Source organism: Mesitornis unicolor, unplaced genomic scaffold (genome assembly GCF_000695765.1).
Source record: "Mesitornis unicolor isolate BGI_N332 unplaced genomic scaffold, ASM69576v1 scaffold48871, whole genome shotgun sequence".
NCBI classification, from domain to species: Eukaryota; Metazoa; Chordata; class Aves; order Mesitornithiformes; family Mesitornithidae; genus Mesitornis; species Mesitornis unicolor.
Window position 1 is genome coordinate 12732 of NW_010166712.1, and position 16220 is coordinate 28951.

The window sequence follows — 16220 nt, forward strand, 5'->3', positions numbered from 1 at the left end:
TCTCTCATCCACCCTTCTGACTCCTGGTGTCTTGTTCAGCACATGATCCATGGTCTCTGGCTGCTGGAGCTGGCTTAAATCGTAATCCTAGGACAAATGGAGAGGCACAGGCTGAAATAAAGAGCTTTCCTTTCAGAACATCTACTCACCCAATGTACAAATAAGTCGAAGGACCTAACCCTATTTCAGTTTAAGTCCGACGGCAAATCCTATCCCTTGGTATGCAGCAACTATTGAATTACAGATGAACCTGACCTCTGAGTAGGTCATAAAATTGACCTCCTGAGTGTATCTTAAAATATAAGCTAAATAAAATAATATTTTATGACTATTTAACATGACATCTAAATTTCTGGGGATGAAAAACTGGCTTTCATTTGCGTGTGCATAGGTGTATGTGTAACTTTTAGATGAAACACACAACACAATGTGAAGACACAGTGCTGGTAGACATATTGCTGCAATTACATTTCTCCAGAAGTAGAAACATTACAATGTGTACTGCGTTTATGCATGCAGGCCTTTCAAAGTAATTATGTTCTTTCTGCTTGTGAAAAATCCCAACAGAATAGGTCTCTATCAAAGAATGAGAACCAGGTAATATTTCATTAAAAATGTATTCTTTTAGGTAATGGTGTTTTGCTGCTCTTCCTTTGCTGTTATTTTTAATGAATCCTTTCTAAAATATTGAAGCCTACAGTGTAGTTGCCTGAAACCAGATACTTCAGCTGGTCTGAACGTTGTAACAGTACTTTGTTCTACCAGAAAAACTATTCCTGCATTCAGACGGGGATGATTGAATCTCCAGGAGCAATATTTATAAATAACTTGTCAGAGACAAGAACAAAAGAAATGCTAATTGCAAGGATTTTTCTGTTGAAGAAGAACTTCACAGGTTTTGGGCAGAGTCCCTGCCGCAGCTCCCTGAGGTGGCTCTCATCAGGTCACCCGTTTGCCTTCGGCTGCCACCGGGACCTATGGCAGGACGTGCGGTGGTGGTTTTGTCCACTCCCTATGGAGTAAGGACTTAGGACTTACCAACAGCAACCATGTGCACAGCAGCCCCTTTCCCACCTAGGAATCATGCAGCCCATTTAAGCAAGCAAGAATAAAGCCATTATATGACGCAGAGCTGCATAATTTGTGTGAACATAATATTTGAGAGTCTCATGGGCTCTGTACCTGTTTTCGGTAGGAACAGGTAGCGACCTAAACATAAGTGATCAAACTGTGCTATTTCAGCCGAGGAAACAGATCAGTAGCAGAGGGACAGCACAGCCCAGGAGTGCAGGCCAGGGAAGTTTCATGCAATGTCAGCACCAGTGTCTGTAAGAAGAAGCCGCCGCAGCAAAGCTGACACATTCCGGCAGGCTGTGGCTTAGGGCCCTGCCACCAAGCAAGGCCTTGCCACTGCACGCTTCGCGGTGTAAAAGAAAATCCCCAAATGGTTTTACACATTTCTCATGAACCATGTCCAGAAATTAAAAGCACATTAGACACAATTAAGTAAATGCAGGGAAAGCCCACAGAAGCTCCAGGTTCAAGCAAGCCAAGGCAAGTGCCTGCAGACACAGGTCTAGGGAGGGCAGTAGCTACTGGCTGGTTTTGCTGAGATCTCTGATGGGGAATGGTAAAATAGACAATTTCAATGACTGAAAAAACAGAAATATTGTTTGAACATGAGAGTCAATGGATTGATTTATAGTCCCTCCCCAGAAAGTTGCCTAGGGGGCAGAAAAATCCATGCAGCACTGTCCTCATGGCACGGTCCTGCTTGCACGGGAGCATCCCAGTGACCTGCTGAATACCCTGGACCTCAGCTGGCTCTCACTGATGTCCACACCACACCAGGGAAGCCAATAAAGGGCATAAACAAGGGGAGCACAACCCTCTGCAAGTACTACAAGTGAAAATAGTATGGTTTCTTCCTTTTTTGTGAGTGTAGATTGCACAGCTGCTCCTTGGCCACAACCCATGGGCTCTTCTCACCTGGTCTTCCTCTCCACCTCCCTCTTCATCGTACTTCAGGATATTGTCCCTGACGTCGTCCTCGGGGTCAATCAGGAGCTGCTTGGTGTGGCGCTCCTTCTCCCGGCGTTTCATCCACACCACGAACAGCAGAACCATGGCTGTAATGGGGAAGAAGTGGGGTGAGCTGGGATCTCGCACTGCGTGAGGCTAGGCTGCGTGTGTCAGGGCATGGTGGCACGTCCTAATGCCCTGCACTCTCCCACTACGGAGAACTTCACTGGCTGTTTGTAAGAGGAATAACAATTTATCCTATTCCATGTTCTGATTTATAAGGGAAAGATCAGTGAGAGCCGTCAATACTGTGACAGGCCTCCACTACACGCATTTCTCTAAGATCCCATCCCCAACACCGACTGAGCTGATGTTTACCAGAAGTAAAATACACAATCAAAGGACAAGCAAACTTTCTGAAAATATTTGATCTAAACCCTGAATTTTCAGGATTACAGTTCCACCTTGATTTTATTCAGGGTCATAAAATAAAGGCAGAGGGAAAAGAGTGTCAGAGGTGCTGAGAAGCAAGTGGGTACGGATGATCAGCACATCTGGACCAGCACATCTGCACCAGCAGCTGTCTCACCAGGGTGACAGCGACGCCTGTTCTGGTCACGAGCCCTGTTGTCATTTTGCTGTTGTCTGCAGTTGGCCAAGCAAGATGGGTTTGGGGAGGCCGCGTAACACCGGGTCCTGTAATCCAATTTGAACTCCCTCATACTCTTCTTTGGTATGTGGTGGAGGCTTTACAGACCTCCAAGATCACATTAGCCAGGACATGAGCATACGCATTTGGCCATCGGCTTGCAAAGCAGATCTAGGATCGTTTGAAATCCTTTCAGAAAGCAGGGTGACCTTTGCAGAACAAGGGAGAGCAAATCTGGTACCACCCAGCCAACATCCTCAGACAGCAGCACGTACATGGCGGCCCCTGGCTTGTCTCTCTCCATGTAGTAACACTGAGAGATGAACAGTTCTTGAATTGTGAGAAATTTTTCCCCACTGAAACTACTTGCTCCACAACCTCATCCTTCAAAGGGCCACCCATGACCCTGAGACTCTGCTCCCTCTGACTTAGTGCATGGAAGTCGCTCTGGGAATTTAAGTCTCCACTAACATAAGGCAACCAGACCTTGTCCTCTTCAAGAACCTGTTAATACATTCCTTCACCTTCTTATACTCAGTAGCTGCAAATAATGCCATCAAAAATGAAATTAAGGCTGGGTAGTTGACATAGTTACACCTCCCAGTGCCTGCTTCCCCCTCCATTCTCCATGCAAACCACACAAGAAGATGTGACGGTGGCAACATGCAGAAGAAGGGAGAGACGGATGGTGTGGCTGTGAGAATGTGTTCATTTAGCTTCAGTCAGCCCTTGACTGTGCCAAGACAATGCAGCCAACACAAGTGAACCCAGGCGGGATGCAGGATCCCAGACTCTCTTTGTGTTTTTATAAGGAGAAGGAGCAACCGCTGTTCCCCACCATCTCAGCCCTTGCAGGGTTTTCTTTCACTTTGCCTCTTCACTAAGCCTCGGCATTGCTTCGCCAAGGACAAGGATGGAGAAGTCACCAGGGCCTGGGGACAGGGGCGGGGGACACTGCAGCCAAGTCTTTTTGACCTCATTCATGGGGATCAATTTGGAAAGGGCAGTGTCAGGAGGAAGGAGCCAGGCTCTGCTCTGGGATGTCCAATGCCAGGACAAGGGGCAATGGTCCCAAGCTTGAGCACAGGAGGTTCCATGTGAACATGAGGCCAAACTTTGTGAGTGTGAGGGTGGCAGAGCATGGCCCAGGCTGCCCAGAGAGGTTGTGGAGTCTCCTTCTCTGCAGACACCCAAAGCCCTGGCCGTGTTCCTGTGTGACTGCTCTGGTGATCCTGCTCTGGCAGGGGTTGCACTGGGGGAGCATTCTGGGTCCCTTCCAACTCCTCATATTTTGTGATTCTGTGATTCTCTCAGCACCGAGTGTTTACACCCACCAGGAACTCAGTGAAGTGAGCAGAAGAGGACCGGACAGCTAATTATTGCCATTGTGTGCCAATTGGCTGCCATCCCTGCCTGCCAGCAAGCAGAATTGTTTTCAGATAGTTCAGCATTTCTTTAATGCTTATCCTAGATCTATTCAAGAGAGAAAAAAGGAAAGAAAATGTATCTCTTATCTGCAATATAAAACCTCAGCTATTTAGCAGACTGTCGAAGTCCCCTTTTCTAGTTGTTCCTTTTCAAGACTCTCACAAGATACCTGCCTAGTCCACAAAGACAATATTATAATGGTTACCAAGGTTTATCTTTTTTCTTTCTTTTTTTTTTTTAAATGCTACTTTTTCATGCACTTGTGAAAAAAAACCTGTGCCATTAATGCCTTTAGAGCTACCTTGAAAAAAAAAAAGACCTTCAAAGTGTCAACAACAGCGGATGCAGAGCACTCTCCTTCCTTTTATTCACTCTGCAGAACGGGAAGTGCTGTTACTGCTGTTAGACCCATTTTCACTCTGCATGTAGTTTTCCTTGAAATCTGTTGTCTTCACTCTTCACAATTTTTTATTGCATTGCTTTTCTAAATGTGTTCTTCATGCAGCTAATGCACCAGGTATCAGGAAGAAGGAAAAACCTCTGAGCATCAGCAAAGGCAGAGATTTCCTTCACCTGAGCAACCTCAGATCTGTACCCTTGCTGCTGCTTCCTTTTCAAGTCAAACTTTGACCTGCTGACTCTAAAATGGACAAATAGCACAAAACCCCCCTGCTTCTGCCTTTTTCTGGGCTATTGTTCACAGGTCACGATATGAAACAGATAGAAATGAGGCAAAACACTGGAAGGATGTAACTGGAAAACTGCTCATCACAAATTACATTTTTCATCACCAATACAGTGCTCTGCAGCTCTTGAAGATAAAAAAAATTCAATTAGAATGACAATGAATGTAAAAAAAAAGCTTTTGTAATAAAAACCATAATTTAAAATGGGATAATGTATCTGAAAATGAAAAGAGGAATCTCTTAAATCAAATGTCCTTCAGCTGAAGTTAATTTCAGCCAATAGGATTTTCAACTGTTTAAATCATATTTTAGCATGGGATTTATATGAGAGCAGCTAAAAGACATCCAGTGTTTTACCACCTCTGTGACTTCCAGTGCAAACTTTGAGCCCACAGGCAGCAGGATGCCTGCAGGTCTCAGTGGAGGGCCAACAAACACCCTTGCTGAGGGGAACAGCCCAAAATATTTTGCTCCTGGGACGCCCTAACCCGATGAAGGACAGGAATTGTGCACCACGGCGAGGCACGGGGATGCCTCCACCAGCTCAGCCGGGCTGGATGAGGAGCAGAGACTGCACAGCCACAAAAACCTGGTTTTCTTGCTCACTCTGATCTTGCTCACTGCAGACTGATGTGGTAAATCAATTATACAACAGTATATTCCCATTGCTGGCCCAGGAGGGTGGATGTTTGCCCAGAGATGACCCAGTCTCTTAATGTACCATATCATATCCACATTAGGTGACATTTGCAGCATACGTCGCTCTGCCTGCTCTCTGTTTAAACACATTGGGGGTAAATATTAAATGTGATTTAGCACCATAACTCCCATTAGCTTTAATGGGAGTCCCATGGTTTCATCCTGCGTTTCTTGATGAATATTAACCTCATTGTTCATTTTGGCGCTCGTTTTTATCTATTCCTACTGCTTGAAGTTATAATGATATCATTTTTATTTTTAAGTGTGCGCACACAGGGTTACTGGTGATGCTCATGGAAGCCCAGGACAAATGGCATTGCTGGGCAAAAAGGATGGCTTTGCCTCCAGCAAAGGGATGGCCAATGCTCCTCTGCCATGCACCCCAGCGCTCCAGCACTCCTGACAAACTGCGATCCTTCCTCAAAAACACTCACAATCCACCACGATTCTCCAATCTGTTGTCATTTTACAAGCAATGGGAATAACTACCATTCTTCCTTTTCCTTCGAACAACCAGAAAACTACAGCTGTGCACTGGCTCTGCCAGGAACTACCCAGACTCTCATAGCCAGTGCATCTGGTGCTGGGAACCAGTATATCCACTGCCAGCCAGGGACAGCCAGGGACCTGAAAGGTATGGGAAAGTCTGCCATCGGATTTTTGACAAGTCCTTCAACTTTCTCCTGCAAAATGTAGAGAATCACATCACATTCAGTACCTACAGGACATCGTCAGGTGTAATGGGAGCTACTGGAAGTCTTAGAAAGCAAAGTCTGACACATGTAGGGAGTGCTCCGGCTCACTTTGCTGATGCTGCAGAGGGAGAAGGTTCGAATGTCCGAGGCACGCCCCGCAGCACAAAGCGCACGGCTCTGTCCTTGGCATGGAGCTTGCACAGCCCTTGACAACCACCACAAACAGAAACAGGACAACACGGGAACCGTGACGTCTCCCAGCAGCGTCACCCCTGTGGTACCTACTTAGTAAAATGATGATGCAGATCAAGATGGCGATGATGGCGCCCGTGCCCAGCCCCGCTGCAGCCACCGCCCCGATGGTGGTGCAGTCGCCGTTCTCGTCGCACGGGCACACCTTCACTTTGATGACGGATGTGTTGTACAAGGGGGGGTTTCCTGAGTCTGTCACGATGATGGGCACATCATACACACCGGCTTCCAGGTACATGATTCGTAAACTAAGCTGGGCATAATCACCTGGAGAGACCAAGACATACAGATGATGGACAGTCTGGTAGAGCCCAGCAGCCATACTGGTACACACAGTGCTCCTCCCCTGGAGCACTCTACCGAGTCCTGCAGCAGAGGCCAACACCACCACCCCAGGCAGGACAGCTCCAGACATCTACCCTAATGTTTTGATGGACAATCAGTCTGTGGTTTGCAAAATACTGTGTTTTCCCTAACCTACCTAGATGACATTCTCAAATCCAGTTGCATGTGTTTAAAATGGAATGAAGCCCAAATACTGAAGCGTGGACGATGCTCCCTGGATCTGGGCTTTCCCCGGTCACTGTGAAGGCTCTCTGCTTGCCCAGACTCCCACCTCGAGATTTTTGGGTAGCCCATTGCCCATTGGTGACATGTTCAGCCAGGGAATCCCTCTCGTGTTCCCTCCCAGAGCTCTGGGACTGAGCCCCAAGCTGTGAGAGTGCCAGACCTCAGCGACAGAGACCAGCTTTCACACCAAAACCAGCCTGCAGGCTCCACAATACTTTCCATCTTTTGCTGAAACTACCCATAAGAGGACAATTAGGGCCATTTGTGGTTGCATGCTGCAATATAAAAATCCTTCACATACTGGTAATCTTCCCACTTACCTAGCCCTCCTGGTTCCATGGTAAATTAAAAGGCTGCCTTTATGCAATTATGGTCAGAGAAATGAACATTGATCCTGATTGTGGCTTATGACGATTACACTGGAACATAAGGAAGACTGATAATAGCTTTTTTCCCCTTGGCCATTATGGATGATTTATACTCTGTTCACTACTGATAACTGTTCATAATTATGAACTGCATTAAGAAAAGCCAAGTGCCAAGGCTCTTAGAGTTATGCTGCAGGTCTGATACAAATCATTTCTGATTAACTATCTTGCCTATAATGTCAGCCATAATGTGGTTTAAAAAATAAAAATCAGATTAAAAAGTAGGGTAGTTTGGAAGTTTGAAACCGCACGTGGCCTCATTAGTGAATCAGAGTCCAAACGTCCTCAGGATTGCCTGCCCCATTTACCATTCAGCCGCGTTATGGTCCAGTTCTTCCTCACCGCAGATGGCACACTTGGCAGCTCGAAGACAAAGGGCCCAACGTTTGGATCAATGTCAGCATCCGCCGCCGTTATGTTGATGACATTCAGGTTTGGCTTTTCACAGATCTGCGCCTCCTTTGGCAGCAGCTCAGGAGCGTTGTCGTTGATGTCAATTAGGTAGATCTGCAGAGTGCCAGTGCCGCTGGCGGGGGGGATACCTGAACGGGAGAGGCAGAGCTGAACACGGACCAGTGACCGTCACTGGAGAAGTGGTGGGCATGACAACACCATGGACCAGCCTCGCTCTCTGCCTTCCAATTTCAATAAACAAGGATTTTCACCCTCCCTCCTTGGACGTCATTAGGGACATACTGCACTTTCATGGTCCCTTGCTTTAAGAGGCATTATTGAAACTTCCCCAAGCCTGCTAATGTTGCTGTTTTCCACTCCTGCAGAACAAGGAGGTTGAGTTCTGCAGATTTGTAGCCTGCAGCAATGTCCTTAGTCAAGCTCTAAAAATATAAGGAGGTGATGCCAAGCTGCTAGCGCAAAATTTGGTAATGGCTGTTTTGAAGAGGATAAACCATTAGAAGGATAGCTACAACAGGAAGAAGAAGGCTTGGAGGAAAAAAAATAGTAAGTAGTGTTATCCGATGGCCAGCATTTACTGTAGCACTTCCTAGCCAGTTTTTAGATTTACAGACTATTTCACTGCTTCAAAGAAAGCCAAACTCTCCAGCCCACTCCACTGTCAGCCTTAGGTTTAGTGGCGAAAGGTCCTTGCTCGAAGTCTGCAGTATGAGCTAGCAATCACCACACGCGTTTGGTGATGCTACCAACTCCTGGCAGTAGCAGTATGTCCCAAGATACAGTTCTTTATCCTCTCTGTATTTGTCCCAACCGACAGGGATGCCACAGCACAGCGGTCTCTTTCTCCCAGCCCCTTATTGATGAAGAGTCACATTTCTCTGACTAATGACCACTTACACAACGCAATACCTGCCCTGGAAAGAGAGAACAGCCTTCCCAGAAATGGTGCAGTATTTTTAATTTGTCTCCTCACACATACATCCGGCAGCTCTGTGTTGGGTGCCCACCGCCTCCCTGCTCAGGCAGCATTGCTTCAGCGAGTATTTTTTGTGTTTTCAGTCCTGGATACCAAGCTACACAAACCACTTCCCCACTAGACTTTCAAATGTTGCTTCTGCTTTCACAGGCTTTCCTTCCTACGTTCCTTTCTCATTGCTGCTCCACTTTTCAAGGGAGCAGCAACTTTCAGTCATGGTTCCTACGTAAGCTCTTCAATCATTGATCCAATCCTTTCATCTAGTAAGCATAGGGCAGGCCTCCCTCTAAAACAATGTCTTTGATCAGCCTTGAATGTTTCTGGAGAGACAGACAGCCCATCAGGATACGGGGGCTGAGCACGAAAACTGACTTTTGGGATCGAGCAAAGCGATTTCACTGTTTCCACGTTACCCAGAATATCTTCTGGGATGAATGCAAGGCCCATACTCCAACCACTGGGACAGACTGAACACAAACTGGCAGCACTGGGAGGCACCAACCAGCATATGGCTAAAATAACCTGGAACTGCTGCACGAACAAATGCAGCTCTGTGGGGCTGTTGGGTATTGCTGGGCTCTGGTTCCTGGTATTTTTGGTTCTTTGTGCTCCTGAGTGCAGGTCTGGGGCAGTCTCAGGAGAAATGAAAAGTAAACAATTTTTTAAATGCCCAAGTATTACAAACCAAGGAACCTTTCAAATTATTTCAGCTGTCTTATGTGGAGATAGCAAGGACATGGATAGAGCAGGTATTGATGTACTGCAAAAGATCCTTGGACCAAAAAAATGAGGCCTACCACAGTACCACTGACTCTAGTGGAGAAGTCGGATCACTCCCTGAAATTAAAACTGAAACAGTAATGAGAGTATTTAAGAAGAAAAAGGAATATACAACTGCTACAGCTAGATTTAATGGTTGTATTACCCACCACTGCCTTCTTCTCAATGCCAGCATCAGCTGGGGGAAGGTACAACCCAACTGGCCTTCCTGTTCAGTTCCAAGCAGGAGTCACTCCCAATCTACTTGTGCAAAAATTTCTAAGGAACTTGGGCCACTGTCCTGACAAATCCTGACAGGAATGAAGTAAACTGTGCCTGTGGCCAACCAGCATCCTCATGTCATTGTGTGCCTGCAGCAAAGCCGGAACCTGCAGGCAGGGTCACTAATGCAGCCTGGCTTCCTACAGGATCGGGCCCCAAAGGTGAGTTCCCATGGGGTGCTCTGGAGCAGGATCCTGCTTCCTTCAGTCAGGGAGTCTCTCTCCTCTGCTCAGCTCCCTCTTTTATGAAACCTGTTGGACCAGGATGTATTTGAGTTCTCTGCTTCCCTGGGAGATTGGCTGAAATCAGCTGAAAACGGCTCAAGGGTTCAAACACTGCTGGGCTCCACATTTGTGCAGACACAGTGTGATCCAAGAGCCTCTCTCTCCAAGGAAACAAGGCTAAAAATTTGCTGTTTATTAGGATTCTCCCTTCTCACCCCTTATATTGCAGCTGAGACTTTTCTTACAGTGAAGATCTCTGCACTGTAGCCCAGGGAGAGAAAGGGAACATGACCAAGGAGTATTTGGCTAAACTTTATCACACACCGAAAGCAACACAAATAGAACTTAGGGAAACAAGATGCTGCTGCTTCTTCATGAAAGAAAGAAAAATCCCCACCAAAACCCCCAACCCAAAGCCTTTCTTTGATGAGTAATGCTGGAGAACCTGGAACTTGGGAGAAATGCGAGAGGAGCCTTTTAGCCTAAATGAAACTTCAGCTGTTATCCTAAGTGCTCTAGACAGAATTTTAAATAAGGTGTTGCTTTATGTGCATTTTAATGGCTGCAATATACCAGTGATAGATTAATTTTTCAGAATAAAGAGATTTATCTAGGTCCTCACTTTCTTAGCTGCTGAATGATGGATGTGGAGGCGCTGATGAACTGCAGCTTCAGCACCAAAGCCAAGGAAAGGGGTTAACACCAAATTCCCTTGTACAAAGTGCCCTGGATTTGCAAGTTCAGATGGTGAGGATTAGTTAGATGGGTTCAAGCCCTACCACTGCTCTTATGAATAGACTCAGCCAACTCAATTGACTTGTTTTGCCCTGGGGCTCTTGCAGAGGAATGCTGCCAGATCCCCTCACAACTGTTTGGGATTTCACAGCCGTCTTCAGAGAGGAAGATGGGGCTGTGGGACCACACCAGTCCTACCATTGGTGGCACACAGAAGGGGCAAAGCTTGATTCTTGGTACTACTACTCAGCATGGAAACTCCTCCATGAGTCTGCCTTGCTGCTGCGACCCAGGATGCAAAATGACTGAGGCAAAGCCTGAAACCCCAGAGGAAGCAAATTTTCATTAGCCCTGCAAGCACCACCAAATCTGCTCATAATGGGCATGGCACCCTTCAGCCTGAGGGATGACAAGAGCTAACAAACTGTCCTGAAAGCACCTAGAGAGTATGAGCAATATACCTGGGTGCTCACAGTCAAGCCCAGACTTAATTTTGTTGGTCTGATGTAAGTGTTCAGCACCCATATGGGGGCCCTCGCCTTGCCCAGGGAAGCTACTGAGCCCTCTACGGAGCCTCTTCCACCTGGACAAACTGAGGAATGAAATAACAGCATGGCCACATCCAGGCATGGTTAGTAACAAAGTCATCAACTCCTCCTAAGCAGAATTAGGAAGAGAAATCCAGGGTAGCAGCAGCAATGGATTGCTCACCCTCCAGTGAGGCCAGTGCTGAGGTTCACAGTGCTGATGTGACCAAAAGCACCGTGTGATCTTTAATGAGTAGTGAAGAGCAAGCCTTAACAAGACTTCTCTGCGAGAAGATCTGTACTGGCCTCAGCGACTTTGATAATGAAGTACACCAGCATCCGGACACTCTGATGATGGCTGCACATTTCAGAACTGGGAGCGGACAGACAGAGATTACGTCTGATGACAGACAGACAGACACCTTTCATGAAAGCCACAGCAGTTCAATGGATTGGTTTATTTTTAATACCCTCCTGCCATCCCCTACAATCATTTCTGGTTTCCTGATGGAACGCTTCCCGAATGCTCTGATCAGTGCCTTTGGGGCGATTACTGGGACCGGTGTATTCGACAGCCCTTGGAGAGCACATCCCTTTGATATTGTTTTAAGTTCAGGCTACACCGTTACACTGAACTCCCCAAATCGATTTTCCATTTGCCCTCCCTTTCCCTTAATAACACTCTCCATATACTGTGCACATTTAATTTACTCCAGCAATTTCCCGTCCCACTTTCACATTTTTGACCATAAAAACCTGAGAAAAAAGATAACTTATACTGACAACTTCTGTCAGGGCATCATTTCTCTTAATGTATCACATTAGAGTCTTATTGAAGCATGAACAATGTGAAGCCTGGGCTCACCGTTGTCAGCCGCCAAGAATGTGGCCTCGTAGACATTATTCTTAATGTAGTCTGACTCTCGATCAAGGACAGCAGCAGTGGTGATCTGACCATTTGTGGCATTAATGTTCAGCCAGTTTGCAGGATCTGACAGCTTAGAGTATCTACAGAGAAAGGAAATAAATACATGGCAGTCTTTTCACTGACATATCCTTAATATTGTTTGAAATAAGGTTTTTCTGGACTCCTGAACCATGATTCAAAGGACCTTTGGATAGCTGGTTTTGTTGACAAACAAAACACTAATTGAGTAGCTGGGTTTTGACCTCTACAATTATTCAATTTTTCTATTTCTTTCATTTTAAAGGTTTTTTCTTTCCACTGAGTGCCACTTATACGCCAGCTTCCTGCTGCTGGGAGTGGACATAGCCTGCAGTCTCTGCAGCCAAGGAGAAATGAGGGTCTGGAACAACTACTGCATTCATATGCCTGAATTACAGGATGGATTCCTGCCCTCTCCTTCTCTTAATGTTGCCCTTCCTACAATAGCTTTTCCTCTAAAGCCATGGATACTCCCATTTTCTGCCCGTCACTAATAAACAACAGTTTGGGAAATACCACACTAGAAGAACGGTAACTTTCAGGTCACTCCTCTGTATCAGAATCATAACTTCAGGAGCAATTGCCTTGGGGATACCATCATGGTAACTCACAGCTGTATCAGGGCATGAACTTCCCATGGATCTGGGATGTTTGAAGACAGCAGCAACAAGGGGTTCTCCTTGAGAGTCCCCAGCGTGCCCTGGTCTGGCAGGACCCAACGGCAGACTTGTCTCCCAACTATCCAGTCAACTCATAGCCCAAGCCTGTCCATGCCATCAACATGGTTTGCTTTGGGCAAACTTCTTCCATGTTCAGCAGATCCACATCTTCTGCTTACCTTTCTCACTAGCTTGTTTTCTTGGTTTCATTTCATTTGTTGCTTTTGATTTCTACCTCTCAGTTTTGTATGGTTTGAGTTGAGATGTACTCTTATTACCTAAGCTGGAAGCTAACAAATTACTGAAATAAGCAAGGAAAAGCTGAGCTTATTTCATTGGTAACTCAGACCCACTGACATATCAATTTTATATATTTAGACATGCAAGCGAGAGAACTTCTGGCTTCTGGTGAATAGCCCTTTCCAGAAATGGGCTGTTTGAAGCTGAAACTCAGAGAAACTCGAGCTGTGTGAATCCATGTGAGCAGGAAAGCAGTGACACAGCTGCACAAGCTCCTGCCAAAGGAAAGAATTACATTTCATGGCACTGGGCTCTTTGGGATATTTTCATTTCTTTTTAATATCACTGCTGTGAGTCTCCTGCTCTTTCTCTGCTAAAGAACCGGGGATCCAGTTTCAAAGCTGGCTTTGTGAATGAGTCTGTGGTTAGTGAGGATAACTTGAGATGTGACGTTGGCCATGACGAGCTGTGCCTTACTGGAGATGCTCCTGTTTCCTTACCTTCTATTTGTAAAAACTCTATTTCTTCAAAGACTATTTAGAGATGGAAAACTATATGCAAGGCTTTAGCAGCTGGATCAGCTCTCTGAGAAGTGCTTATCATAGGTCTGTAGGTTGAGGTTTCTGGGTAGCTTTCTTTCTAATTCACCAAAGCCAAGTGTGAAGAAAAAAAAAAATATCCTTTGCATAGCTGACAAAGACAGGACCCCAACAACGCCCCACTGCTTCTGGGGAAGCCTTGGCATTGGCCTTCCTGATGAAAAGGAGGTAACAGAGACTGTACATCAGGCTGGAAACGAAGTGCTCATGGATACACGAAACCTGTGTCCTGGGAGCCTTATGAAGAAACAACTCAAGTAATTGGCTGTTCATAGCCACAGAAATTCTTACAAAACCCTGCACATACTCTGAGTAGTCACAGGAATAGCTCAGAGTCAGTCCCTCTCCCAGAACGGCAGACGCTCGTTTGGTTTACGGACCATCCACCTCCAGGTTAGAGGGAGCATTCAATCAGAAATGAGCTCTTCTCTCCTCTGAAAACCAGCCTGGGCAGAGATGTCAGGGAAATAAAGACCCTTCAAAGGCCAATATTTCAAAAAGAATATAAGAAAAACTGTCTTGTTAGTTCTCTCTTCAGAAGTTGCAATACCTGTCTGAAGACAGCAAGATGAGGCAACGAACAAACTATCATCTTCTAGACCAGACAGCTCTGTGGCAGGTGAAATATTTCCAACTCTTCCTGACATGAAATGTCACAACTGATGTAAGTTTAAGTGGCCTCAGCTGTGGTCACAGTGTACGCACGCATTTCGCCAAAAATACTGCGGTCCTTACCGACTGAGGGTAAAAAAAGAAACAAACTTCTGTGGATGTAGACGTATCCGAGAGCAGGAAATGCATTTCTTGACTGCACACATGGAGGCTGAAATTCTTGGGAAAAGTGTCACAAGGAGTCTCATTTTCACACACACTTCTGCGCTGGTGGGAAGCTGTGTGAGTCGAGGTCCTGGACCACGGATTCAGTCCCCAGTCTGCCCAGGTGGGACAAAACACAGCGAGTGCCACCCTCCTGGTCACAGCATGGACTAAATCTGATCTTAACCTGCTAAGACCAAGCATCTGACTTTTAGAAGTCTACAATTTTGTCAGCTCAACCCCATTTGCAGCCAAAGCAGTTAATGAGGAGTTTGGGTTGGGCAGTTGGTCTGAAGGCAAAGGGAAAGGCCAGGAAGCATCTGGTTGACCTCAGAGCAGGTGAAGGTTGCTGGGTGCTTTATATGGAATTAGTCAGATAAAGACCAAGGGCCAACCCCATGTGTTTGACTGCTCAGGCAATATTTAACTATATGACACCCTAAAAGCCTGTTCAGCAGCTGTTTGTAACCAAGCGAGCCCTGCTCTGAGCGGGCGGATGGCTCCTCTTGCACTGTGCTTTTTAAGTCAGGTCTAACCTAAATCCTCTGGAAGCAACACAAGATGTGATTCAAAATCCCAGTCATTCCCTTTGGAATTCCAGCCCTTGTCCTTTCTGTGCCTCAGTTTCCTCCCCTGTAAAAGAGAAATAACAAAGCTGCCTTTTTCTAAACCTCTGTGTTTATAAACACCATGAACAACATAGGTCAAAGCATCCTTGACAAGACAGAGACAAAACACTCAGCACAATGCAGCCCTGACCTCTGTCTGCAACAACACAAGGACCCCTCGCTAGCCACTGCTTGCATTTGAAGCTGTGAACTGCCCCTCTGCAAGCCAGAGACATCAAATGCAACCCTGCCTGCCCTGCTGGACCTGGCCATTCAGAGTCTGGCTTACCTGGTGGGGGTGGATTGCGAGTTTCCAAGCTTGCAGGACACTCTGCAAGCACGTGACTGAGGGTGCCAGACCCTGCCACGCATTTTACTCCTATCACATCAGTTAGTTTGGGAATTAGCTTTTGGCTGCTTTGCTCCCCAAATTCCTTCAGCTGAAATCCCTCTCCCGTACACGAGCTCCTGGTCTCCCACCTTACTGCCTGCTGCATGAAGCGATCAGGATCCACTGCTGAGAACGTTGTCAGGACTGTCCCCATAGGCACCCCTTCCTCCAGCCTGATTAACTTGTGGTTCGTTGGGAAATACGGTGCTTCATTGACATCCGTGACTGAAATGGTGACTCCTGCTGTTGACTGGAAGGACATCTGGATGCCACTGGCCAGAGGAGCTTGGTTTGACACCATCACTGTCAGCATGAAAGCTCTGTTCATCTCGTAATCGACTGCCTAAAACAAACAAACAAGCAAGTATAGAGCCAAGCAGAGAATAAATTCTACCTTCTGGCTGAAAGCTGCAAGATTTGGAAGGCAAATGATACCAAAGGCATTGCCTCATCTCGTTTCCTCCTGCGCTCAGTTCTTTTGAAGGTGTTAATCCAAACCAGCTTCAATCCAGTGGCGGATTTGGTCTTCCAGTATTGACACACAATATATTATGTTAAAATATTATATAACAATAGATATTATCTTAATATAATGTAATGTAATGTAATGTAATG

At 46.2% G+C, this 16220-nt stretch overlaps 1 protein-coding gene across 1 annotated transcript in view; it reads right to left on the reverse strand.

Annotated features, from left to right (window-relative positions):
• LOC104548900 (cadherin-4-like) overlaps nucleotides 1-15948 on the reverse strand; it is a gene marked incomplete at its 5' end in the record, with an annotated part of 17793 nt that extends 1845 nt beyond the window's left edge. Inside the window, 6 exon segments of the mRNA XM_010195050.1 lie at nucleotides 1-87; nucleotides 1990-2129; nucleotides 6465-6698; nucleotides 7738-7971; nucleotides 12212-12354; nucleotides 15695-15948. The exon segment at nucleotides 1-87 is cut by the window's left edge and continues 18 nt beyond it. Coding sequence (XP_010193352.1) covers nucleotides 1-87; nucleotides 1990-2129; nucleotides 6465-6698; nucleotides 7738-7971; nucleotides 12212-12354; nucleotides 15695-15948 — 1092 coding nt within the window.
• Nucleotides 15949-16220: the final 272 nt, after the last annotated feature.